Genomic DNA, 25727 nt, shown 5'->3' with positions numbered 1-25727 from the left:
GACCGTGTCAGGTACCTAGCTGTAAGGCACTGATAGTCTCAAATAAGGGATTCTGGAAGTAGCGCAGGGTGACTGAGCTCTGTGGTAGTTTGTAAGAGAACAGCAGTGTTGGCCTGCTCTCTGCTAACTTCAGCACCACCACTATGGAAAACCAGGATGTGGCTTCCAATTGGAGCTTCCAGTTCAGCAGAAATTAAGTAACACAAATTGTGAATAGGATTACACTTGGACTCATATTTATTCCTTTATTGAAATCCTGATTTCTAGGGTGTGTGTTTTTTAAGTGCATATAGTGGTGCTTTATCTGCACTATATGCTAAAATGTTTGTTTCAGCTAATTCTCTGTCGCTGTTTTATGAGCTAATGAACATCACTGATTTATTGCAGACTCTATTTCTCTGTCTAGTCACATTTTCCAACAGGATTTCATAAACCATGGGTAATGATGGCTAACTCTAGTTTACTGTAATATATCTTCCATACGTTTCCAAAGGACTGAGGCACGTCTTTCCCCAACGTGTGCTTAATTGAGTTCTATGACTCCACTGCCTGCAGTGAAGACAGTAAAAATGTTTTTAAAGCCATTCGACAAATTCATGGGGGATCTGTGGATAACTGCTGAATATAGTGTTCCTGTTCAATGGAAATGCAGATCAGGGAATGACACTTCAGTCTGTTTTGGATGGGGCTGCAATTCCTTTGAAGAATCGGGTGTTCAACTGGAAGTGCTTCTTGACCCAGCTTTCCTGCTGGATGTTCAGCAACTCACTGTGACAAGGAGTCTTTAAAGAAGAAGAATTGATTCATTGAGAAGGCAGATCTGGCTATGGTGACACATATACTTCAGTCACCTTCTCACTGAAACATTTAAACATGCTTTATATGGGTCTGCCTTTGAAAAGTGTTGCAAAACTTTTTTTTAGCTACCACTGAATGTTGCTAGCATTTACTTTTCTGCAGAACATCTTGTGCATTATAGCAAAAAGGCAGGATATAAATAGTTTAAAAACTGATCTTTACATTTTCAGAACCAGTATCTGGTTAGCAGATATTGGCGCAGACAACAATAAATTATTTTTTCTGCTTATTCTCTGCTTATAAACTTCTGTTTGGCCATTGCTGAAAACAGAATGCTGCCCTTTGGGTCCAAGGAAATGATGCCATTCTTATGCATATAAAAGATTGTGCTTTACCTACAGGTGGTCTTCAAGTTCCTTCCATTTCTATTATTTTAGCCTTTGAACTTAAGAGATATTTAGATATTTTGGTTGCTAGCAGACTGGCATCCTCAAGAAAAGCTTCCGCTTACAGCATTTGAAGCAAGTTTTCAGTGGCTATTTGGGCCTTTACGTTATACTGAAAATCCCAGTTTGTAACACTGTAACTTAATTTCTACTTATTACCTTTTATGAATAATAGGAAAGTCTTTCTCTCAGTACAGAGATTATGAACAATTACATAATTATCCAAGAACAGACACAAAATACAATTACCATGCAACCAAAACAAAGGCAATTATGGAAGAAAGCTATTCAAATCCTGCCAATGCTTTTCAAAATGTGGATTCCCCCCCCCCAAAAAAAAGGGAAAGCATGGAAAATCATAAATTCAGCACCCCACCAATAAATTCCACCAATATGATAACATTCCAGTACCCAATTATTTGAAGGAAAGCGAGAAGGGTAATTTATGCCCTCTACTCTTGTGGAAGAGATCTACATTATACTATTTGGGATGAAACAGTGAGCCTTGTGCAATATACTAAGTCATTACACTAAAACTAACCACTAAATGAGCTATATATGAGTGATTTAAAGCCGCATCCATCTGCCATTCACAACACTGTATTACAGTATTACAAAGGAGAAGAACCAATTCAGGAAACCCCAAAATTATTACTGCTTTTCGGTGCTATTTTTCTTTTTAAAAAAGGTGCCATAACTCACCGTGAACACCTCCCTTGTTCTCTTAGAATGCCAGTGGTGCCCACCTCAGAGCTGCCAGAGTTCTATTGAGTTCTGGCTGGGGGGGAAAACTACCCTGCTGCTTTTAATTACTCCAATATCATTCTAAGTTTCAAAAGCCTCTCTAGCCACCATGGCAGACCTGAATGGCAGACAGCACAGGCACCTCACCCAGAATGCCTGGTTCTAAGAAGGATCTCCTCAGTGAGGCAAGGCACGGAGGGAGGAGAAGGTGGAAGAGAAGACACTCTCTCTGCTATTGCCATTGCTAATTTAGTGAGCGTGGGGGAACAGGAAGAGGGAGAGGAGAGGAAGAGGAAGTGGTGCTGCCACTGCAAGGAAAATAATGGGAGTGGTGGCACTGGGGAGATGAAAGAGGAGCAGTGGCAGAGTTGCAGGCCGGCTCAAATGATGCAATTTCTAGTGCTGGGCCTGCACAGTAATGTTAAGGAAAGTCATGTGAAATAGCAATCTACCGTCAAACGGAAGCTGCTTGACTGTACTACAAAAAGGCCTTTGTGCAACATAACTAAGGCACAAGGGCCAGGTATGTAATCAAAATAAAACATAATTTCCTAAGGGAACGACAGCACAATCAGCAATGTTGTGTCACCCTCTTAAGCTGCTGCTTCACCAGATGAGCAACATCTAACTGAAAGGACTGGACCTTGTCGTATCATATTATGTTATTGTGAAGCAGCTCAAACAGTGAGTGCTGTGCAGTAATTATATTTTTAAGAGGCACACCCACCCCCCGTAGGCTTACAATTTAAGATGGGCAAGATACTAAGAAAAGCAGAAGAGACACAGAAGGAAAAGGAGAAGATAAGAAATATCAGAGGCCTTGGGAGAAGGAATATTCCTTTAGATTGTTCTTTACATATGTGGAAGGAGACAAAAAGCTGCAGAAGTCCTTGCATTCAAGGGGGAAAGGGACGTGAGAAAGAAAGGATGGATGCATGAAACAGGATTTGATCAATGGAATATTATCAGCATAGCAAAGATAACTAAGCTGTCAACCATGGTTTTATGGCTAGCAGCTTATAGAACACCTATGGAAACTATGGTTAAGAGCTTTGGAACAAACCAGGGTAATAATCTATCATTTGAAGTTGGCTTCGTAGTTCTGAAGCTGTGGATGAGAAATCAGAGTTGATAAAAAGAATTCCTGATGTGTTTGCTCTCTGGTGTAAAGGGAAGAGTGAAATGAATGCTTGCGTGGCTGAAAGGCTTAAGCCAAGATATGACTGTCCAAATTCCCTCACAATGCAGGAAGGAGTTGAAGACTTACAGTACAATCCAAACCCGTAATCCACCAGGATGAACAAGTTTGGAATATTATTGTCAGTATTATTATTATATTTATATCCCACCTTTCTCCCAGACCAAGACTCAAGGCAGCTTACAGATAAAATTGTTGTTGTTTAGTCATGTCCAACTCTTTGTGACCTCGTGGACCAGAGCATGCCAGGCACTCCTGCCTTCCACTGCCTCTCGCAGTTTGGACAAACTCATGCTGGTAGCTTCGAGAACACTGTCCAACCATCTCATCCTCTGTCATCCCCTTCTCCTTGTGCCCTCAATCTTTCCCAACATCTCCAGGGAGTCTTCTCTTCTCATGAGGTGGCCAAAATATTGGAGCCTCAGCTTCAGGATCTGACTTCCAGTGAACACTCAGGGCTGATTTCCTTAAGAATGGATAGGTTTGATCTCCTTGCAGTCCATGGGACTCTCAAGAGTCTCCTCTAGCACCATAATTCAAAAGCACCAATTCTTCAGCAATCAGCCTTCTTTATAGTCCAGCTCTCACTTCCATACATCACTACTGGGGAAACCATAGCTTTAACTATACGGACCTTTGTCAGCAAGGTGATGTCTCTGCTTTTTAAGATGCTGTCTAGGTTTGTCATTGCTTTTCTCCAAGAAGCAGGCGTCTTTTAATTTTGTGACTGCTGTCACTATCTGCAGTGATCAAGGAGCCCAAGAAAGTAAAATCTCTCACTGCCTCCATTTCTTCCCCTTCTATTTGCCAGGAGGTGATGGGCCCAGTGGCCATGATCTTCGTTTTTTTGATGTTGAGCTTCAGACCATATTTTGCGCTCTCCTCTTTCACCCTCCTTAAGAGGTTCTTTAATTCCTCCTCCATTTCTACTTCTTCATGGATCACTGCCTTGTGATGGTGAAGGGGCCTGAATAAGAGAAGCTATGAGCTATGCCGTGCAGGGCCACCCAAGACGGACAGGTCATAGTGGAGAGTTTTGACTAAACGTGATCCACCTGGAGGAGGAACCGGCAAACCACTCCAGTATCCCTGCCAAGAAAACTCCATTGACAAAAACAACTGATCAAATAGAAGCAGCTAAAAGCATACATTTATAGTTTGGGGGTGTCCCCAAGTGTTCGCCACTCCTCTCATTTATTTTATTTAAATATTTTTACCCCACATTTTCATATAAAGTGCTTGGCATACATACGGAATGAAATGCCAACTTTTCTAAGCACCATAGTTGAAAATTAAGGACAGAAAGAAGAACCTGATCAGACCCTTCCAGTGGGTGCAGCCTGTCCCTTCAGAAGGGTGGGAGTGATGGTGGCTGATGGAGGACACAGCAAGGAGAGGGAGAAAAGAAGGGGTGCAAGTAGGTTGAGGGGTACAGGGGTAGTGGGGTGGAGAGCTGCCACTGGGTTCCAGTTGGCAGCCTAGGGGTAAGCTGGGGGCAACACCAGCAACAGGGCAGTGCTACTGGGGGTGAGAAGGTCAACAGCCCCTGGAAGGGCCTACCAGAGGGGGCACCATGCCACTGCTGCACAGGGTGGGCAGCCGGTCCCAGGACATGAACAAATAACCATGAAAGGCTGAGACTGGAGACTGTGGAGGGCTGGCCACCACAGGGTGGGTCCACCAGGTCCAGTTGACAACTCTTGTAAGGGGAAGGCAAGGAAAGGAGGCATCTGGGCTGGGAAAGGAATTGATCCTGCTGTCCAGGGAAACCCAGGAGCAGAGTAAAGATTTGAGGTTTGTGCTCCAGGCTTCAGAGTCTCTAGGGGAGGTCCGCAGCAGGTTGTCCATCATAAACAAGCTTCCCAGGTTTTGCTTGCCAGTCTTTTTCTGGGGGAGGTCTAGAGGTGCTGGAATACATAAGGGGTTGTGTCCTGCTTGAAGGCCTCATCGCCCTGAAGGGAGATGGGCATGTTCTGCAGCTTGAGGGAGCTGGTGGGTGCCAGATGTACATCTTTCTTCTTCTGTTTCCTCAACGGGCCTTGCTCTGCTCAGGGAGCCTCCAGGTCTACTTGCCCAGGGTTGCTGCTGGAAGGAGTGGCAGCATCTGGTGAGGCGTCTGGGATTGGCGGCTTGGGTCCATGTTTAGGAGCAGCATTTGTTGGAGGCAAGCTCACTGGCAAGCTCACTGAGGGTCCCAAGAATCCAGGCGTCCAGCGATAGGCTGAGCAGGGGCAATGCTTGTGTAGCTCCCTTATCCTGGATCAGCCAGGAATATACTAGCATAAGCTCCTGAACCTGGCTAAACTGGGGCTCAGGTGAGAGAACTGAAGATGGACGCCCTTATACAGGCATGAATAGGAACATGGCAGAGGTGGGATGGTGAAGGAAGAAAGCTTACTCCTATTCCAAACCTGCTTCAGTTCAGTCGCATGACTGGAAACCTGGCAGAACTTACACTGGTCAAAAGAGTGGTGCAAGTCAAACTCTGTTTTAAAGCTTTGTTATGTCTCTGCCTTACTCAGTCCTATTCAGGCAGCTTTAGCCCTTCTTGCAAACAGAGTTTGGAACAGGGGTAACTTATGCCAGCTAATTTAAGACTGCTCAGTTCCACCAGATTCCTATACTTTGGTTTGCTTTGCTTTTAGGATTAGGTTCTGTTAGGTGGTGCAGGTTGCATCAAAGGTTACTGGGACAAAGAAGCAAGTAATAGTTGTCTCCCTTTAAATATATATATATATATATAATCCAGTAGTTACCCTGTCTCCAACCCGGTTCAAAAACTTCATTGGGTCAGTATGCATAAATGCATTCTCAAAGTTAGGGTTCATAAAACAACTTGCAATTATTAAAAATAAAAAAACACTTTTTTAAAATTAGGCAAACAGAAGGCTGGTGTTCACAATGAGATATTTTCAGCTCAGAGATTATGGTTGGGAGGATGAGCAGACTTAATTTACATGCAGCTCAGGTTCTGAGTTTTCATGAAAGGATTAAACACTTCTGGCAATTTACTTTTCCTGCTGACCACAGAAACAGGTTTTTGTTCTGAATAAATAAATAAATTTAATAATAATAGAAAGCTAAGCTGTGTTTTGTTTTGTTTTTAAGTTTCTGAGGACTTGTACTTACCTTTTGAGTCATGTATACCTTACGGGCTTTATTGGGGAAGAAGTTACTATTTGTAATTCTCTGGTAGCAAAAACATACACAAGTCTTACAATCCTGTTTTCAAAAAGACCACCCAGAATACTTCAGTCTTCCTTTCAATAAAAGTTATCGTTTGTGCCCTCCCCCCTCCCCACAGTCCCTTCAATCCACCACATAATTATGATCTAGTTGCATTGATTTATATCAGACTAACAGTGCAAACCTGTACATTTTTACTCAGACGTCACCTCAATAAGACTTACTCTGAGATAAGTGTGTACTGTATAGGATTTCCATCTTAACCACTTGCAACTTGTGTGCATGACTGAAAACAGGATATTAATGTCAAATTAATTTTCTAATATTCAAAGGCAAAAGAATCACAGCAGTGGTAGGTTTGCCTTCTTTACCTTAAAAATATTGGAAGAAAAGTCCTCTTTTGTTATATATGCATCCCTTCAAGCACAAACGATTTTCATAAATATTCGCCTCCAGTTACCTTCTGCACTGTAAGCACTATGTAAGCATGAGAAAACAAATGATTTCCCAGGAAACCACTATTTTAAAAATGGTGTCATATGTTGCTGAGTATTTATTCCAAACACTAGCTCATTTTCCTCCTCTTTTACGTTCATGAATTCGCTGCACCAAAATTGAAACCTTACATAGAAAACCATTCTCAGATGCCCACCCATTTCCTTTAACTCCTGGTGACAAATTCTCTTTCTCCTATGCCAGGGGTCTGCAACCCGCGGCTCCGGAGCCGCATGTGGCTCTTTTACACCTTTGCCGCGGCTCCAGGGCAAATACTAGCGAGGGGAGGAGGCGCATTGTGCTGTGGTGGGCACTGTACTGGCTGTGACGTCGCATGGGAGCGGTGCATGCGTTAGTCACGCACCGTCCCAACGTCACCTTCCCGCCCGCTGTCAGATCGCGGCTCCGGAGATATATTTGTTTTAAATGTCGCAGTGGTTTTGCGGCTCCCAGATTTTTTCCCTCAGAAACGGGTCCAAGTGGCTCTTTTTGTCTTAAAGGTTGCAGACCCCTGTCCTATGCCAAATGCCAGAGACCTGGGCAGAGCTTTTGAGTCTTCTTTTTCGTTGTTGCAGATTCATTCCTGCAAATGTTGTTTGCTTGATGAGTTAGAATGTCCATGTAATGCATCTAAACTTTTATTATAAAATAGATGAATTTAGGCTTGGTTCATGTCAACAGGCACATGCTAAAACATTATTATTATCATTATCATTATCAATAAATTATTTATTTATTTGTTTGTTTGTTTATTTATTTATTCCCTGCCCATCTGACTGGGTTTCCCCAGCCACTCTAGGCAGCTTCCAACAAAATATTAAAAATACAATAAATCATCAGACATTAAAAACTTCCCTAAACAGGGCTGATTGCAGATTATCACTTACATGATTTTAATAACGTATTTCAAATCCAAACCAGACTTTTTTGGTTTAGCCACGTTAAACACTCGTAGCAAGGCTTATGAAGTTCTGTCCTGTGGCAGTTTAAAGACCCGTAAATTTATTGTGGTACAAACTTCCACGGGTAATGCTTTGTCAGATTCAACCACCAGGCTTCAATGGTTCACCAGACTTCAATGATACACAAAATATTTGAAACATTGCATTAATTGATATTGCAGTGAATTGTGACTATTGCGTGTCCCAATGCAAACAAGTGCAACTGTATAGCTATTTCTGCAGAATCTGCTTGACCACGCTGGACAAATGAGCAGCAGCGTTAACTCTGAGAGCACTGACCACCATCTGCAGAAGGAAGGGTGGGAGGGCAAATATGGTTTCCAAGAACTGAGGGGGATGCAGGGGGTGACATTCACCTCCAGAACACAGAGGAGGAGGAGACCATAATTCCCCTGCTGCTCAGGCAGCTCAATGGACCTTCCTTTATCTGAGGCTTTCAAGTTTGCAGGTGACATTGATATAGAGGAAGTCAGGCTACGTGGTCCTTAAAAAAAAAGTCAGATGTTTACTTCTATGCTAGAGAAGTGAGTTAAAAAAAAATGTTATTGCAACAGCAGAGCATTGCTGTGAATAAATGAATAAATGGAAAGCCTCTTTTTAAAGAGCTACATGAGTGCTTCTGTAGATAAGCATCCTTTCAAGTACTAAAAATACATTGAAGAGCCCACATCAGAAATGTTCCTAGGAATTTGGAGAAGGGATATGTTACCATAAGGCTTCCCATCACAACTGTCAGCTGAAACGTATTAACGTATCTTACTTTTGGAGGCTAGTTTCAGCTTTGCCAGTATAAAAGCTTGGTGATATTTTTTAAAAAAACACAACTTGCCAAACCAATTTGTCCAGAGACGAAAGCAGATGTCAACTCTGCAATGCCATCTTCAAGACTCTGAAAAATTACCATATATGTTGTGTATTGAATTGCAGGCTCAGCATAGTAGCAGAGCAGCCAGGCACTAGTTAAGGGAGGTAGTGATTGCTTTTAATTAGCTTCACCTGGGTTGGGTAGTCCTAGCCCAGGTGCCTATGTATAGCAGCAGGGCTGGGGGTTTTGTGTGTCTTTCTACTTGATTGCTGCCATGAATAAAGATGTTACCATACCACCACTGGCTGGACACACCATATAATAATATATATGCAACTTTATGCAGATGGCAATAGCAAAAAAAAAGTGCCAAAGATAATGTTTTGATTAAAAATAAATGAATTTTCAGGTAACTCAAGCTATCGAGCCATATCACTAATGGGGCTACCAGAATATCACATCAAAATGTAACAAGCAAGCTAGAAATACGGGTGATATAATCTCCTTTACATTCAAAAATTGCTGCTAGAAATGTGCCCCTGAGCAAGGATTTCCCTCCAAAAAACACCAGGCTGGAATAAATAGTGTGTCTAGCACCTGGAATTTTTTCTTCCTTTCCTGCCGCTGTCCATAACGCGGCCCTGTTTTTTGTAGCTGGTTTTCTGAGCGAGCGAGTGCAAATTTTCCATGCAACAAGTTGAGCTAGCAATGATCTCTGATATGTCAGGGAAAGGAGGCCCACATGAAGATTAAATTGGATGTGACCATTTATTAAGAATGTCCATATTCTAACATTAATGCCTATCCTTGTATGATCCTCTCTCTTTAATTTCTGTAGCACCCCAGTATACAATTTCAACATGATATTATGGTGTTCTGGGGAACGTTTGTAGAATATCTGAAAAATGTATGTGATGTACAAACAACGCTAGTGGGGTTTCAAGAGGCACTGTAAAAGTTGAGATGTATTGTTAAAAAGAAATAGAAGGGGGAGGGAAGACAAATGGCAATACAAATGAAGGGAATGCGTACGGAAGAGATAAATACGGATGATTGTCAGAGAAGCTGAAGGAAGTCCAAAAAGAGATAATTTGTTAAAATTTGGATAAAAATGTACAACTATATTGGAAAATTAATAAAAAATTTAAAAAAATATATTATGGTGTTCTACTTCTTCAACGTGATACGATGTTCTATGAGGGTAAATTTAGGTGTAAGAACAAAGCTTTGCTATAGCTTGTGGTTAGTGAAGAGAGAGCGTAACCATGAGCCTAGGTTTGGATGCCACACCAAGCCAAACCTTGGCTTAGCTCAGCGCGCACAGGAGTAAAAGGGCTATGGAGCAGCAAAGGGGCTGCAAACTTTCACGCACTCCTGCATGGCTTACCATGACAACACATGAACCAGATCACTGTAACTTGGCTCTGCTCAATTCAGTCATGCCAACTAGTAGCTAATACATACCGCCAATGCTAATTTGTTCAGTAGCGGAATGAAGAGACTGTGTTCTTTAACAAGCCATTGTGGAACTATGGACTTGCATAACACAGCTACACATGTTTACTCAAAAGCACGTCCCACTGAGATCAATGGGACATAGCTGCTACCTAAGGGGAGATAGGATTGTAGTCAGGCCAAGCAATCCTAAAACCCAACTGGGAGCCACAGAATGACACTTGCATCCAAATCCTTGCCACCTTATACTGGCCAGGATGGAACTGGGGCAGGGAGGGGCAGATTTCCTGCTTTTTTTGTTGCTCCAAGCTGGTACAGTCAAGGTGTCATGACTCAAGAGTCCAGCTGCAGCCAGAGTCAGAAGCAGTAGATTTTGCAGTTTAGGCAACACAGGGCCCAAGCCTGCTGCTGAAGATCAGGAAACAACCGAGGCTGAGGAACATAGTCTCCAGAAGAAGCTCACCAGAACCTGTATCCTCACAGGCAAACCTCCCTCTCAGGAGCCAAAACCTTTCCTTAGGACCTCACCAGTACAGTAGGGAATTGAGGAGGGGTGGCCATCTTAGGCCAGAGAGTTGGCCCGTTAAGACTCTGTAGTTAGTCATAAGGGGGGCACAGGCTGAGAGAGTCTGAGAGCAGGAGCTTCAGGAAGTTCTGTTTGCTGCCATACTCTGTTGGAACAAGTTGCTTACTTGAAGCTATCTTGCCTCCTTGTCTGTAGGATTTGGCATTGGGCCATGACATGATTAGGATAGATCAGTTCATGCAAGCTACAACTTCTATTTCCTCTTGCCATGTATCGCTGTGGCCAGATTAGACAACTCCAGGAACAGGTGTGGCTGGCACACTAGTTTTCAATGTGCAAACACATTCCTGGCCAAAACCTAAGCATCTAGACTCAGGGTTTAATCCAGGAGTACACCCAAGGAGCGAACCTAAGTTTTCAGGGGGAGTGTAACACATACACGCCCTCCAGCACAGGCTGAATCCTTATTCCCTATCCTTTCAATGTGATAGAACTGCGAATTGATTATATAATGGGGAATGAGGTTTAAATGAGACATGTCCAGGGCCATAGGTCCCAACTCCCTGGGTGCCTGGGCACCCACAAAATTTCCCATGAAGGGGCCAGGCACCCACAAATTTCAGTGCCAGGGCCATGCACACTGCATGGCACCCATGTCCCCAGGCACCCACGGTTGCGGAGCCAAGTTGGCACTCCTGTCCAGGGCAGCTCTTCAATCTTTGGTGAAAGATATCATTCCTATGGAGAAGGCTGTGCTCAGGGAAGCTCCCTAGAGGCGTACCTTCAGAGAACCTTCCCAGCCTCTGAAGAGGGCACCATGTAGAACCAGCATTTTGCTCTCACAGATACCTACGGAAATGCCTCAAACAGGAAATGAGCACAATAGCCTTCTCTCATTTGTGTTCCCCCTGTTACTGGTGGTTCAGAGGCATATCACCTGTGGCAGTGGAAATGGTATTACCATGATAACCATCAACCACTGATAGTCCAATCCTCCATGAATTTGTATCATCCTATTTTAAAGCCATCTAAGTGGACAGCAAAATCCATTACGGTGGTCCTCGCTTCTACCATCTTCAGCGGTACCAAATACTTTTGGTTCCTGGAAGTTCCACCCTTTCTCGCTTTCTTTCCTCATACCTAGAGAACTGTCTCCCAGAACTTCTTGATAGCATCATTTTTCTCTCTTTCTCCCTTAAGTCCTCCTCTCATCGTTATCCTTTAGTCATCACCCCCAACTGAAGACAAATGTCACTACATTAGTACCTGTTCATCCCACCTGACTCCCCCTATCCTCCATACTTTTCTCTGTTGCTTTCTTCTTCCAATATTAAATTGTAGATTGCATGTTCATTGAGCCAATGACACTTTTTTATACTTAAGATAAAGCATACCCAAATATTAAGATAGTAACCCACATTTAGGGTCTTTTCAGTTGTGGCACCCCATCTTTTGAATACTCTCCCTAGGAAAACCTTGCCTGCCATCAACCTGAAGTAAGGATTTTACTTACCCAGGCCTTTTATGTAGTCTTGTTATTTTTATTCCATTGTGGATTTATTCCAGCTTTTAGCTTTAAGGATTTATTTTGCTGTTTAAATCTGTTTGATGTTGCTTTTTTAAAAAATAATAATTCTTAGTCACTCTGGGAATATTTTTCAGATTGAAAACGCAGGTCCTAAATATTCCAAATGAATAAAATGTTGCTGTATAAAGAATTGTATGAACCAACGGCACTATAAAAACAAATAATATGTTTGCTGGTATAATAAGTAGTTACTTATGCATGTCTGAATGCATTAAAAATTCAACATTCAGTTCCAAGAGATATTTTGAAACAAGAAAATGGAAAAACAACAACATAAACTTGATAGTTTGAAGGCGAGGCATCAGTGCCTTGCATCTGTTTTCTGCTCTTCAAATGTGGTGGCATTTACTTTGGTTATATTCAGTCAGATGTTTCAGAAAGATATTTATGTTCAAGGTAGAAGCACTTCTTGGCACCACTACATTTCTCTCATTTTCAACACTTTATTAACAGAGAAAAAGACCCTGGTGCCGATTTTGTCCATGTCCTAGTGATAATGTTCTATAATCTCTTAAAATAATATTTTAAAACTATTTCCACCACAGCATGACAAACTCAGAATTAGTTAAGCAAGCTTAGGCACAGTCATAAATGGAGCCCACTCCTTTTTAAAATAGTGAAATACTTTTAAATCACAGCAAAGTGCTTGTTTTCCTGGTTCTTTCTCCTTTTCAAACACACTGCTGGGATTTCAAATTACTTCCCTGTTTTAAAAAGGAGTGGGCTCCATTTATGATTGCCCCCAAGGTTGCCTAACTAGTTCTGAGTTTGCTTTTTAATTCAAGGGCAGGTTTGTTCTTTAAATTGACTTTAGTGCTTGCACAAATCAATCTAGAGTGCGCAGGCTGACCTTTCGAAAACCATCTGGGGGAAATCACGTACTGATTTTGTGTTATCCTTCCTGTGCTTCCCAAATTATTTGCAATGCATGCTTAGCACCATTATGAGGCAAATGCATAAATGTGTTAAGGAGCAGTGAAAGGGTGGATTTCGGTTTATAAATAACAGGTAGCATTGACTCTGGACAAGTGCATCCCTTAACAAGATATGGGAATGGTTTTTCTGTCCCATTTATAATTGTTAGTACTGCTACCTCCAATCCAGTTTCCTTTAAACACCTGTCCACATCTTTTAACATATGGAACACATTATTATTTTAATCTCAGTGTGCAGACTCCTGCAAATATTATCAACTTAATCCCATGACCCTTTCAGCTGGGAAGCAAGCATGGAAACATAGGTTCTATTAATTTGCTCTTACTAACAGAGAGCTTCTAACAGAGACTAATGTAAGGCTGATTCTTCTTTTACCTGCTCTAGTCAGTCAGTAAGTGCCAAGCTCTACAAGGACACAAGCTGAGGCAACCTGTTCTCTCACAAAAATAATAGCAAAGATGAGGCTGGAATGGCCTATATAGGTCATTGTAACACTGCAGGGTCTCAGGTGGCTTCTCAGTAAAAATGATCCCCCCCCCCGATATAAAGTAAGCTTGGGGTGAACAGATTAATGGCACTGAGTCAGATTCTCAGTATGTGACTTAATATGTCATTTTCAAAGTCTAGCTTTCTTTAATGTATCTCTAGGTATCTGTGTGACTCCAGTGAGAATATGGAATTTCAATGATAAAATGTGTTCATAGGGAATCAGCTAATAAGGGAACAAATTCTAGAGGGATAGAAAAGCTAGCTTTTATGGCAAAAGCTATTATTATGGTACCTTAAAGGCTACAAGACGGATTGTGATGAAGATTGAAAGCTTATAAATCTGTAGGACTTTAAGGTGCCAAAAGACAAGTTTTTGTTTTCATCACAGGAAGTTTGTAACAATAATCCTGTCAGCATGTCATTGTTTGGGAGAGTTTGCAACTGAAATCTGCACTATATTGTTATTGGCAAAATAAATGGGCTTATAGAGTTAGAATTCACTTTAGTTTCAGAATACCACTGTATACTACAATTATAACGGGAATACTTTTAATATGTGGAGCTCAGATATCAGGAAGCATTAAACAGGTAAAGAGTGATATGGTGCAAGTTTTAGAGGATTAACAGTAACATTAGTTAAGTTGGGAGGATATCTCTTAAAAGGGGGGAAAGGTTTTGAAGAATGACTACAAAATTATATTGAAAATTTCCTTCATTTGGAGTGTTTATTGGTAAGGAATATATATTCAGTGTATCCGATATAGAAGGATTGCTTACAACTACAAAAAGGTAATATCAATAAAAAGAACTCCATCTTTGGCCAGCATGTTCAATGAGATGATAGTTTGATAGGTATATAGTGAGGATCAATTTGCCTAGGGAGTCTGACCTATAAACGACTTTACCTGAATTAATTAGGTGAGAAACGGAAATGGTCCAACTGAATATTGTTGGGGGGCGGGTGGAATTGAAGAAGAGAAATAAGCTAGGTGGGTAAAAAAGTTGAAGGGCAAGAGCAAAAGTTGAAGGCCAAGGGAATGCGTGACTCTCCAGTAAGAAATTGTCTATGAAGGTTTATGAAATGATCAACAACAGTTGGGTGATCAACTCTAGTACATGTGACTAATGGAACTTCTTGATTCAGTGAGTTGAATTTAGCATTATTATTATTGCTGCTGCTGTTTCTTAAATTTGCATACTGCCTTTCACCCAGAGATCCCAGGGCACTTCACAACAATGTAGAATTTTGGAAAAACACCACCACCAGGCTTCACTGGGAAGTAGGTGAGATGTTTCAAATGGGGGAAATATCAGTGGTGTGCACTGAGGAGGCCAATGAGTTGGTTATCTAACTTTGGATGGGCCTAGCAAGGAACATTAAGAGAGCAGGGTGGGTTGTGGGATGTTCGCAGCAGCCTGTGGGTATGAAGAAATGAACATTCTTGAAGTAACTGGGGCAGCCCTTGGAGATGGCCCTGTCATAAGGTGCATATGGAGCGTGTGGAGGCCACAAGTGGAAATGCAGTTGCTTTGCTAGTGCCATAGACTTCACAAAGTATAACTTCCAGTAGCACCTTAAAGACCAACTAAGTTAGTTCTTGGTATGAGCTTTCGTGCGCATGCACACTTCTTCAGATATACCAAGCTCATACCAAGAACTAACTTAGTTGGTCTTTAAGGTGCTACTGGAAGGAATTTTTTTATTTTGACTATGGCAGACCAACACGGCTACCTATCTGTAAAAGTATAACTTGTAAGAGGATGATTTGTGAAAGAGATCTCTTGGTTCTGAGCAGAGCAGCAGCTGTCCATGGGGACAGTATATTGGGGGTGGGGTAACATGGAGGAATGGGGGGTCTGCAAAGTATTAGCGGCTTCTCCTCAAGCCCTGCAAGGGGTGAGTCAGTGAGGCTCAACTGGGTGGCAATGGGAACACCTGAGGGAGGAGGGGGGCAGGTAAAAACACACAGGTGCGCAAGGGCTGACCCAAACCTCTGCTAACAGGGGACTGGAAATACACGCATGTAAGTGTGGGTGTATCTACACACACGCGTAGAAACCGCTTTTGAGGGTTTCTGTCACTGACCAAGCGGTATACAAAAGCTGTGAAATTAAATTAATTGGATACACACGCACGCGCGGATAGCAGGTGTTGCGCACCTCAGTAAGAATATGTGAGGGGAGGAATTAATACGTGTCGACTGAGGGGTGTGTGGAGGGAAACAGAAGGTCTCCTCAGGAGAAGGATTTCGGCCGCGGGGACAGAGGCAGGCCCCTGGGGGGCAGGGTTTCCTGCGCTAGCCAGGGAAGGATCCCCGCGCCCTTTCGCCCTCCTCACAAGTTGCGCCTCAGAGGCTCGAGGGGTGGCGTCGGCGTCGCCACTTTTCCCGCCCGCGGGCGGCCCTGGCTCACCTGCCCTGGCCCGGCGGGCAGCCTCTCCCCTTCCCCGCCCTCTCCTCCCTCCTGCGGCGGTGGCGCCTCTTGCCCTGCGCGTCCTCCGCCGCGCGCCTCTCCTTCCCTTGCAGCCGAGCTCTCCACTCACCGAATTTGGCCTCTGCTCCAGCGGCGCTGGCGGCGGCGGCGGCGGCTCCGCCTCGGTGCCGGGCGACGACGAGGACCAGGAGTAGCTGCTGCAGCAGGCGGAACGCGAGGCTGGAGGTGCCGGGCGACCCCATCATGCGTGGCCCATGGCAAGCGCCTGCCTGCTGCCTGCTTGCCCGGCCCGCCTCGTCCTCCTGTCCCCTCGCAGCGGCTCAGTCCATGCCACCTCGGCTCCGGGGCCAGGCTGCAGGCGCTCCCCGGCGGGCTCCCTTCAACACCCAGGACAGCGACCAGCGCCGTCCCCTCGACTCGCCAGCCTCAGCCAGCCAGGCGGCCCCTCCCTGCCTCGCTTCCTCCTCGCCCGGCAGCGCCAGGCGCCTCCTCCTCCTCCTCGCAATGAACTGCCTGCCTGCCGCCGCCGCTGCTGCTGCTGCTCTCTTCGCGTAGCTCTTTCGACGCGCTGCTGCTGCTGCTGCTGCTGCTCGCGCAGGACTGGCTCGCGCTGTAAGCTCCACAGCCTTCCCTCAGCTGAGGCGGGCCAAGCGCGCCCGCTGGCCCTTCTTCTTCCTCTTCCTCCTCAACACCCCTTCCATCTCTTTCCTCCCTCCCACTCTCCAAGGCTTAACTTCCCTACAGGTAGAGGGACTGGCCGACCAAATCCGGCTAAGGAGGAGAGGGCAGGGTCCAAAATGGAAGCCCAGCTGTTTCCTGCTCCAAAGGTGCTCTCTGGACACCAGGTGTTGGGGTGGGTGTGGGTGCTTGCAAAGGGGAGCTCTCCTCCTTTTTAAAATGCTTGGGGTGAGATTGGCAGGCAGGGCCCAGGAGGCTAGTAGTAGTTCGCCTGGGGGCGTTTTCTCAGGGGCAGGCTGGCTCACTGGACGGGGGTCGGCCTCGCTGCCAAGGAGGAGAGGGCTCGTGTGCCTTTAATAATAGCTTTGTGTGGGAGAGGAGGATGCAAGCAGGAAGTGGAGCATGACAAGTTGCACCTGCCCAAATGCATCTCTGAGGAGGGCTGCCTGCCTGTGCAGCTGGGCATCCCTCATGAAGCTGTGCTCTCTTGCAGAAAGGCGTTTCTTCTGCTCTTGAAACCCGCACACCTTTTTGGCTTGCAGGGCTGGCCCAAGGCATTTTGGTGCCCGAGGCAAAGGGTCAGATGGCACCTCCACAGGCACGCACGGCTTCCATGCGCAGAACTGAATGCAACTTCACCAACAGCACCTGAGGGTATAGGGGACAGGGATAGAGTGCATTGCACACACAGCATTTGCTGCCTCCGGCTGCTCTGTTGAGTAGGGTCAGCTCTGCTGACTTGGAAGACCTTCTCCTGCAGCTAAGGTAGAGGGAGGATCTGTTGTGGTTACTTATTATGTAACACAGTGAAATGCGTTTGATGGCCGTAACTTAGTGATAGAACATCTGCAGTGCATGCAGAGGTTGCATGCCATAGATCTTAGGCTCAGTCTCCAATTAGCATCTTGAGTTAATTACCCTGTCTGAAAAACTGGAGAGCCACAGGTAATGTCGCTCCTGTTGATAACATCAAAATATTAAAGTGTGACTGTTCCCTCTGATTAAGCACTGGGTGGTTATTCATCTATAGTTATCATTTTGCCTGGACTTATTAAAGGAAAATATTTGCACTTTGCCCTCTGGATTGCCTATGCTAACTCCACATTATTGCAGTGAAAACCACACATTGTTGATTTTGACCTAACCAGTCCATTTATGGCCAACCTGCATTCCCAGGATCAATCCTTATCTTTGGACAAATTATTATGCACTTCTGAATTTGTGGTAGTGTCTTGTTGTTGGGGGGTCCATTCTCCCCAGTATTCAATATTGGCTCATCCCTTTCTGGTTTAGAGTACTTGTTCTTTAATTCTTTAACACAAAGTCCTAGTCCAGCATTAGTTGCAGGGGTAAGATTAGGGCAGGGGTGGAGTGCACTCATATGTCGACTAGTCCTGCCCCATAGCATCCCATGTATATAGTATGGATGTCTGCAGGGAGGGAGCCTTCACATATACTGATGTATGTGTGAACACTCCTTCCTTGCACATGCACACTGTGTACATGGCCAGCAAGGAGTGAGGCTACTCCCCACTTTTTGGTTTTAGCCATGCATAAAATGCCTGACTGTAAGATTGTAGTGAACATTAGTCACACTCAGAGTAAACCTATTGAAATTGGATGTCACTAAGGTCCATTCGTTTTGATGGCCCTACTCTGAGTAGAACTTGGTTGGAGCAGGACAACACAGACGATCAGTAAACAAAAGTTCATTCACTGTTTAAGCAGCCTGTAGTGGACACCACCAGTTTTGAATATTTTTATTGCAAAACATGGTAAGGTTTATGTAAAGCACTTATTCTAAGCTATGAATTTGCTTTAAAAGAATTATGGTTTGAAGAAAGTTCGCTACTGCAAGATATGTAACTTCAGATGGCTAAACTGAAGTAGAAACAAACAAAAATGCAAAGATAGGCAATACGGAAAGGACACGATGAAAAATGGAGCTGCTGAAAGTTAAATTGTTGAATTCTCATGGGCTGTGCAAGCCATATGGCTGGAAAGAAAGTATGTAGTTTTTTAAAAAAGAAACCCTGGAAAAATGACCGTATTGAATTTACATAGAATGAAAAACATAACTCTGACTAAGACAACATATGGCAGAAAGTGACACGACAAGGTATTCATCATTATCATTAGTTACCATTTATCAAAATATATTAGAAATTAAATGTAGTTTCTGTTGTTTGCAAGTTTCCAAACTACACTGTTAAGGCAATGTAAATAAAAATGCAACATTTTTATCAACTCTGATGATACAAAACACATTAGGAACAATTTTAAATCCTCTATCCTATCCCCTCAAAGATGGAGAATCTTTTATATAGTCAGCTGGTACCCCAAACTCCCATTTTCACTCTAACAATGGGAAACTTAGCAAGAGGAAGGTGTCACAATCCCCAAACTACCCACTCACCTTTTTTTGTTTTTGAAAACAACGCACCCATCATAGTGTTACAGATGGGCCCATTCTGAAGGCTCCAGGTTTGAACCTTAGCACAATCCCTAGAGCTGAAAAATATCATCTGATACCTTAGCGAGAGCTGCTGCTATTCAGAAGAGTCAGTATTGAAAGTAGTTCAATAACTCTAGCATAGGGGAGCAACATGTATTTATAAAGCCTATCCAAGTGAGTTCTCCACGTGACAGGTGCCATGGAACCCGTTTACTTTAGGAGAAAGTGGGTAGAGGCTTTTTTCTCCGTTTCAAATGAAGCTGAAGCGTGGGGGATTCAAGACAGAAAAAAGTACCACTTCAGCCGCAACAAGATGTGGAGGGAAGTGACTATTAATGGCTACTAGTGATGATGGCTACATTCTGCTTTCAGGATCAGAGATGGCATGGCTCTGAGTACCAACTTCTGGGCAACAACAGAGGAAAGTGGCTATTGCACTCATATCCTACCAGGGCTCTCCGTAGGCATTTGGTTGGCCAGTGTGGGAACAGAATGTTGGACCAGAAAGGCCTTTGGTCTTACCTAGTAGCAGGGCTCTTTTTGTGTTTACGTGTTAGCATATACATCAGTTCGGTCATGTGCACTGTCTCCATGCCTGTACCAGGAATGCAAATGAGTCAACACACATGTAGCATAGGGTTTTCTACTGCCTGATGGCAGCCTTGGTTTATGCAAGCTATTTAAAGACGAGGTTAGTAAAGGAATACATTTAGAACAACAGGAAATCTTCTGCATCTGCTTCAAAAGCTTCTACCATGGGGAGAAAATTAAAGCTTACATGTGTCAGTTATGATTTACAAGTATTTTTTAATGGAGTGTGAACTACTAGAATAGATGAACAAAACTTTGATATCAAAGCTTACCACTGAGCAGTCATTGTTGTTTTTTCTGCAACTGACAGCAAAAAAAGAGACTAAAATCAATATTGGCATTGGTTTGGACCACTTATGCGCTGAATACAATCAATTAGAGAATGTGGAAGGATTTTTATTTAAAGAGAGGCAATGCAAAACAAAAGAAACCACACAGATATATAGTTCATTCAAAGGTGGTGGTGGGAGGGAATCATAGCAGTAAATCAAAGTGTTATTGAATAGCAAGTGATTGTAACAGAACTATGGCAAAAACAACAGCTACAGAAACCTTAAAATAGATACCTTTATTATGTTCACGTATGCATTGCTTGCACTGGCTGCCAATTCATTTCCAGGCCCAATTCAAAGTGCTGGTTTTGACCTACAAAGCCTTAAATGGCTCAAGATCGCAATACCTCAAGAACTTCCTCTCTTCATATGAACCTACGGGGACCCCAAGATCATCATCTGAGGCCCTTCTCTGTGTACCTCTTCAAGAGGTCCAGAGGACGGCAACACAAGAATGAGCCCTTTCTGCAATAGCTCCCCATTTGTGGAATGCCTTCCCCAGGGAGGTTCAGATGCCACCTTCATTATACACCTTTAAGGCGCCGTGTGAAAGTGTTCCTTTTTAATCAGGCCTTTGGCTGCTTGACATCCAATGCCCTTTTAAATGTGTTGGGGGAGGGGCTGGAGGCGGTATTGGTTTTTGTTCTTGCTTTTACTATGTTTCTTCGTCTTGTATTTTTAGATTGTGAACCGCCCTGAAGTCTACAGATGAAGGGTAGTGTACAAATTTATTAATATAACAATAGATGGAGCAGGTGTCTGTTTTCTAGTAGAAACTCCTAGTCAGATCACATTGGTACACTTATGTTCTGCTTCAATTTCCTTCCTTCTAAAAGGAAGCAAGCACCACTCCTTAATTTGCACTTGTATGTTTACAGGGTGTAGAGAAGATCCAGGGTTCACAGGGTATGTATACAAAGATATTAGAATGTCTATATAGAACCTGGGTGGGGCTATTTGACTGCAGATTTCACAGTATACTTGTTGGCAAAGTAAACCCAGCTGATCTCTTGCAGAAAGCAACAGTACTTGTTTCACCCACCAACTATGCTCATGTGCTAACTTTGGCTAATTTGTGGGATGGGGGAAGATGAGCAATATACATCCCTTTATTTTGCAATACTTTTATCTGGTCAGCTTCTTGTTATGATCTGAACATAATCCAGTGTTCTGTTCCCACAGTGGCCAACTGCAAGCAGGACCTGAACACCAGAGCTGATTTTTTTCGTTTGTATATTTTTTCATTACTTCTCATCTTGCAGTTGCAGTTATGTTTAACATGACATTGCCCTCTAATTAGGCTTTGGAACTTCCCGAGTGCCAAAATATCAATTGAAGCCTTGGGGAAGATATCATGGGGTCACTTCTCCCATTAGGTGTTTTAGGAAGTGCAGGCACCCAGGGAGGCTGCAGGGTGCTGGAGAAATATCTACTGGGGGCCACACACAGACCGCCCTTGGCCTCCTCACAATGGTAAGATCAAAACCCCATATTGACAACAGCAACAATAATAATCCCCAAGTGCCCTAAGAAAGACAGAAAATTGAAAGCCTCTTTCATAGGACAAACTGGATGACAGATTTTGGAACAGCACTGATGATAACCATCTTTAAGAATGGAGTCAAAGTGTACGGGGCTGACTGAACTCTTATTTGCGATTGTTTTCCATCCGTCTTGCTTGCTAATGCAGATGTGCTTGCCAGCATGAAGATAACTATTGTGAGTGGAATTCATATCCACCTTTGCTGATTTAGTCTTCCCTCATAATTCAGGCTAATGGCCTCAGGATGATCCTACACATGTGACCTCAGGAACACTTTGCACCAACTTCACCTGGCAAGACCACTGTGTTCTTTGGTTGGCAGGTCTATATGGGACATGCTTTCAGTCACCTTTAGGCAGTGGAGGCTGCTGTTAGGGAAAATGGGGGACGGCCCCACAAATCTCAGTCTGTCCCCATCAGCTTGCCTTCTTATTTACAACCAGTTCAAGGAGTGGTGGCCACCTGTCAGCAGCCTTTGTAGAACATCAGTGAGGAGGATGGAGACAAAAGTAGAATTACGGTAGTTCTGCGTGGATCCTTCTTCCAGGAAGCATGAAGAGGAAGACACTGGGAGGAAGGAAACAAAATGCTACAGGGAGCCTGCTAAGCTCCACCCCCACTGGCAACCTGAGCTTGTTAACCCTTTCATGCATGCAAGTGTGAGTCAATAACTGTATATTACAAATTTATTTGCATAATTAGTAATATAATATAATATAATATAATATAATATAATATAATATAATAATGTGGTATATTGCTACCACTCAAAAAAAGAGAAAAGAATATTGACTAAGTCACAGATATGCACTAATATGTTAGGGACACGGGTGGCGCTGTGGGTTAAACCGTTGCTCGGTCCCAGCTCCTGCCAACCTAGAAGTTCGAAAGCACGTCAAAGTGCAAGTTGATAAATTGGTACTGCTCAACGGGAAGGTAAATGGTGTTTCCGTGCGCTGCTCTGGTTCGCTAGAAGCGGCTTAGTCATTCTGACCACATGACCTGGAAGCTGTATGCCAGCTCCCCCGGCCATTAAAGCGAGATGAGCGCCGCAACCCCAGAGTCGTCCGCGACTGGACCTAATGGTCAGGGGTCCCTTTACCCTTTACCTAATCTTAGAATAGAATAATAGAATTGTAGTTGGAAGGGACCCCATCTCTTGCCAGAAGACCTTCCTGAAGCAAGCAGAGTTCATGTTCAAAGCCAAAAACTTCCTGATGACACCCAGTGGTTTACTTTCAGTAGTTCTCTCTCTTCCTGGGCCACAACCTTCAACAGGAAGGAATGATGTCCCAAGGCCCTTCAGCATCCTGCCCAGTCACTTGCTATATGTTAAAGATTGTGTCTGGCAGTATCGTTTATACCCACACGAATCAAAAGGAAGGGTTTGTGGTCAGTGGGCTTTATAAGACACGGCAACTTCTCTGTCACATCATGAATCTTTGCACCTGGAAGACAGCACACCTCCTGGGACCCCGTTACCCCTGCCCACTGCTGCTTCTGTCCCCCTCAGTAGGGAGTCACCTAACACCACCAGACGTCTCTTCCTTCTGGCAGTAATTGTTTTGTACACAATACCTTACAAACCACCTCCGTGTGTTCTGAGGTCTCCAACTGCAGTTCTTGCTCCTCTGGTCCAGAATCAGAAACTAGATCACTGGCAGGGTAGGAGTTTGGGACCTCTAACCTTAACATATTTCTTCCAATCCCTGCATTCAGGCCAACATAATGAACTTATCAAGATATTATTAAGATAGGTTACAAAAGCAGGAGTCTTATGGCTTCAGAACTTCCTACTCCTTCATCTCAAATTGCTTTTTTTTCAAACTGCAATTCTCCTTTTTCTGAGATCCTTTCCTTGGTAGGTAGCAAGCAGGTTATCAGAATACTCATCCACTGCCAGTAGCCTTGGATCTGAAGGGCTTAGGTCAAGAATGGAAAACTATTCGTCCATCTCCTCCCATCTCTTCCTCCTGTGGGGGGTGGCAGGAATCATTCTGCGCACTCCACAGCCACCTCGGTGTGTCTTGAGGTTGACAACTGCTGTCCTAGCTCCTTTAGCCCAGAAATAGTGTCCAAGATGAGGGCCTGGGATCCATTTTGCAGCTCCAGTGACACAGCAAGGCTCCCGATAGCCTTGCTTCTGTGCATCATGTTCTTCCAAGGGTTCCTCTCCTGCAATGGGTGATCTTCCTCCTCTGTAGAGGCACCTCACCTGTGTTGCTGTTCCAACACAGTCCATGGCCTCTATCTAGAAATTCTGCATCTTGCCCAGTAGTTCAAAGTGTGGATGGGCTTCTTGGGACTTATCGCCATAATGAAACACAGAGGAATATAAAATACATTTTAACTCTAACTCTAGGAGTGGTGCCACAGATTAAGATGAATGCATTCATCTTCCTGAAAGGAAAAGATTGCAGAAATGTTTTCATAACACCAGCAGTGGGTTCAGAAGATTTTCTACAATACTCGGAGAGGAAGCCAGCAGATGTTAATATCCTGCTCAACTCACAGCAGAGGTAAATTTATTATTCCCCCCACTCACCCGCCCCCACCTTAAGCATTCAAGCATATTCCTGTATAATTTTGCCAAATAGTTGCAGTTTACCAAGGGGGAGAAAATGGGAGATTGAGATTCTTCTAGATTGAGCCTCAGTGAGATATAAACAATATTGATTTTTAGTGATGACGAGTAGCTTGTGAGGTGCTATTTTATCCCCTAGGCCATAGCTAAATGATAATGGCTTTTACATGTTGCCAAAGAAGAGCAGTTGGAAAGGAGCTTTGAAAGGGAGTTGCATTTTAAGTCTCAGACTGAACTGCAGTTAGCGATTACCTGGGAGAATAGCTGGAAATAAGGCGTGTGGTTAAGTGAAAATGCTAATGCTTAGTGAGAGTTAACTGAAGACCTAAGCATCTGTTTAGTGTCTACATCAGCACATTTTGAGATGAGCCAATATTAACAAAAAGCCTTCAGGAATTAACATGCACGGAAATTTCTTTTGTTAGATGGCCTCCTCTCTAGAGAAATCAGACTTCAGAAGCATGGAGATCAGTTTTAGCATGACTTGCCTTTATGATCTAGAAAGTTTAGAGTATGGGTGGAGAACCTGTGGCCCTCTAGATACTTGTTGGCTTAGTACTCCCATCAGCCCCAGCCAGCATGGTCAAGGGACAGGGATGATAAGAGCTGTAGTCAGACAACATTTAGAGTGCTTCCCCGTTCTTCATCTCTGGTTTACAGAGAGATATAGCTGTCTGTGCCTCAGTTACACAGGCCCTGGTTGTTTCCAGACTAAGTTATTGCTATGTGTTCTATGAAGGGCAGCCTTTAAAGACAGTATGGAAACTTCAGCTGGTACAAAATGCAGCTATTCAGATACTGGTGGAGGCCCAGTGGTTGGAGCATATAGCATTATTGCTGGAACAGCTGTATTTGTTCTAAACTTTCTGGGACCAGGCTATTTGAAGTACCACCTCTACCCATATGAATCTGTGCAGGCCTTAAAGTCAGCCTCAGAACCCCTGTTTGCGGTCCTGCAGCAATCTAATAGACTGATGGGTATGAGAGATGGGGCCCTTTTGGTAGCGACTCCAAAGAGAGTTAAGATATTGAGGTTCTGACTACATTACACAGCAAGTGAAAGAAAAGATTGCAGACATCAGTGCTGTAGCCAACACAGAAGCGCTATATGAAGAAAGAGGAAAGGATGAAAGAGATAGGAAAATGGTGGACAGAAAACTATGGAAGTGAAATTAATCCAAAGGAGAGAAGTTAAGATAACTAGCCAGACAGGCTGAGTTTCAGAAGCTTGACTCATCAGTATGAGTTTAAAAAAAGGAGAACAGTGAGACAAACATCATAAAGTTTGCAATCTAGGCAATTTATCCTTAACTCGACTTGAGGGATTATCTGGAGATAAAAAAGGATTTTAACGTAATAAAACCAAGACACATTTTATGATCCTATCATCAGGAAAAGGATGCAACTGAGCTCTACTTAACAACTGTCAAAAGTAGTACAAGAACCTCAAGAGAGTCTCCAAGATTTCTTAATTAGAGAGCTG

The 25727-nt window shown here is 43.7% G+C and overlaps 2 protein-coding genes across 8 annotated transcripts in view; both read right to left on the bottom strand.

Annotated features, from left to right (window-relative positions):
• PTPRN2 (protein tyrosine phosphatase receptor type N2) overlaps nt 1-16628 on the bottom strand; it is a 630954-nt gene extending 614326 nt beyond the window's left edge. Inside the window, exon 1 of the mRNA XM_081163514.1 lies at nt 16171-16628. Coding sequence (XP_081019640.1) covers nt 16171-16306 — 136 coding nt within the window. The 5' untranslated portion in view covers nt 16307-16628. The remainder of the gene's footprint in view (nt 1-16170) is intronic.
• A 3532-nt stretch (nt 16629-20160) lies between these two features.
• NCAPG2 (non-SMC condensin II complex subunit G2) overlaps nt 20161-25727 on the bottom strand; it is a 51206-nt gene continuing 45639 nt past the window's right edge. For 6 of the 7 annotated variants that reach the window (XM_081163505.1, XM_081163511.1, XM_081163507.1 and 3 more), the window contains exon 29: nt 20161-24060. The gene's annotated coding sequence lies outside the window, so the exon portion shown is untranslated. The remainder of the gene's footprint in view (nt 24061-25727) is intronic. The other variant, XM_081163506.1, reaches the window with a different exon arrangement.

The sequence above is a fragment of the Podarcis bocagei genome (genome assembly GCF_964188305.1).
Source record: "Podarcis bocagei genome assembly, chromosome: 12".
Lineage (NCBI taxonomy): Eukaryota > Metazoa > Chordata > Lepidosauria > Squamata > Lacertidae > Podarcis > Podarcis bocagei.
Note: the sequence above shows the minus strand (reverse complement) of the source record. Positions and strands in the feature narration are given on the sequence as shown.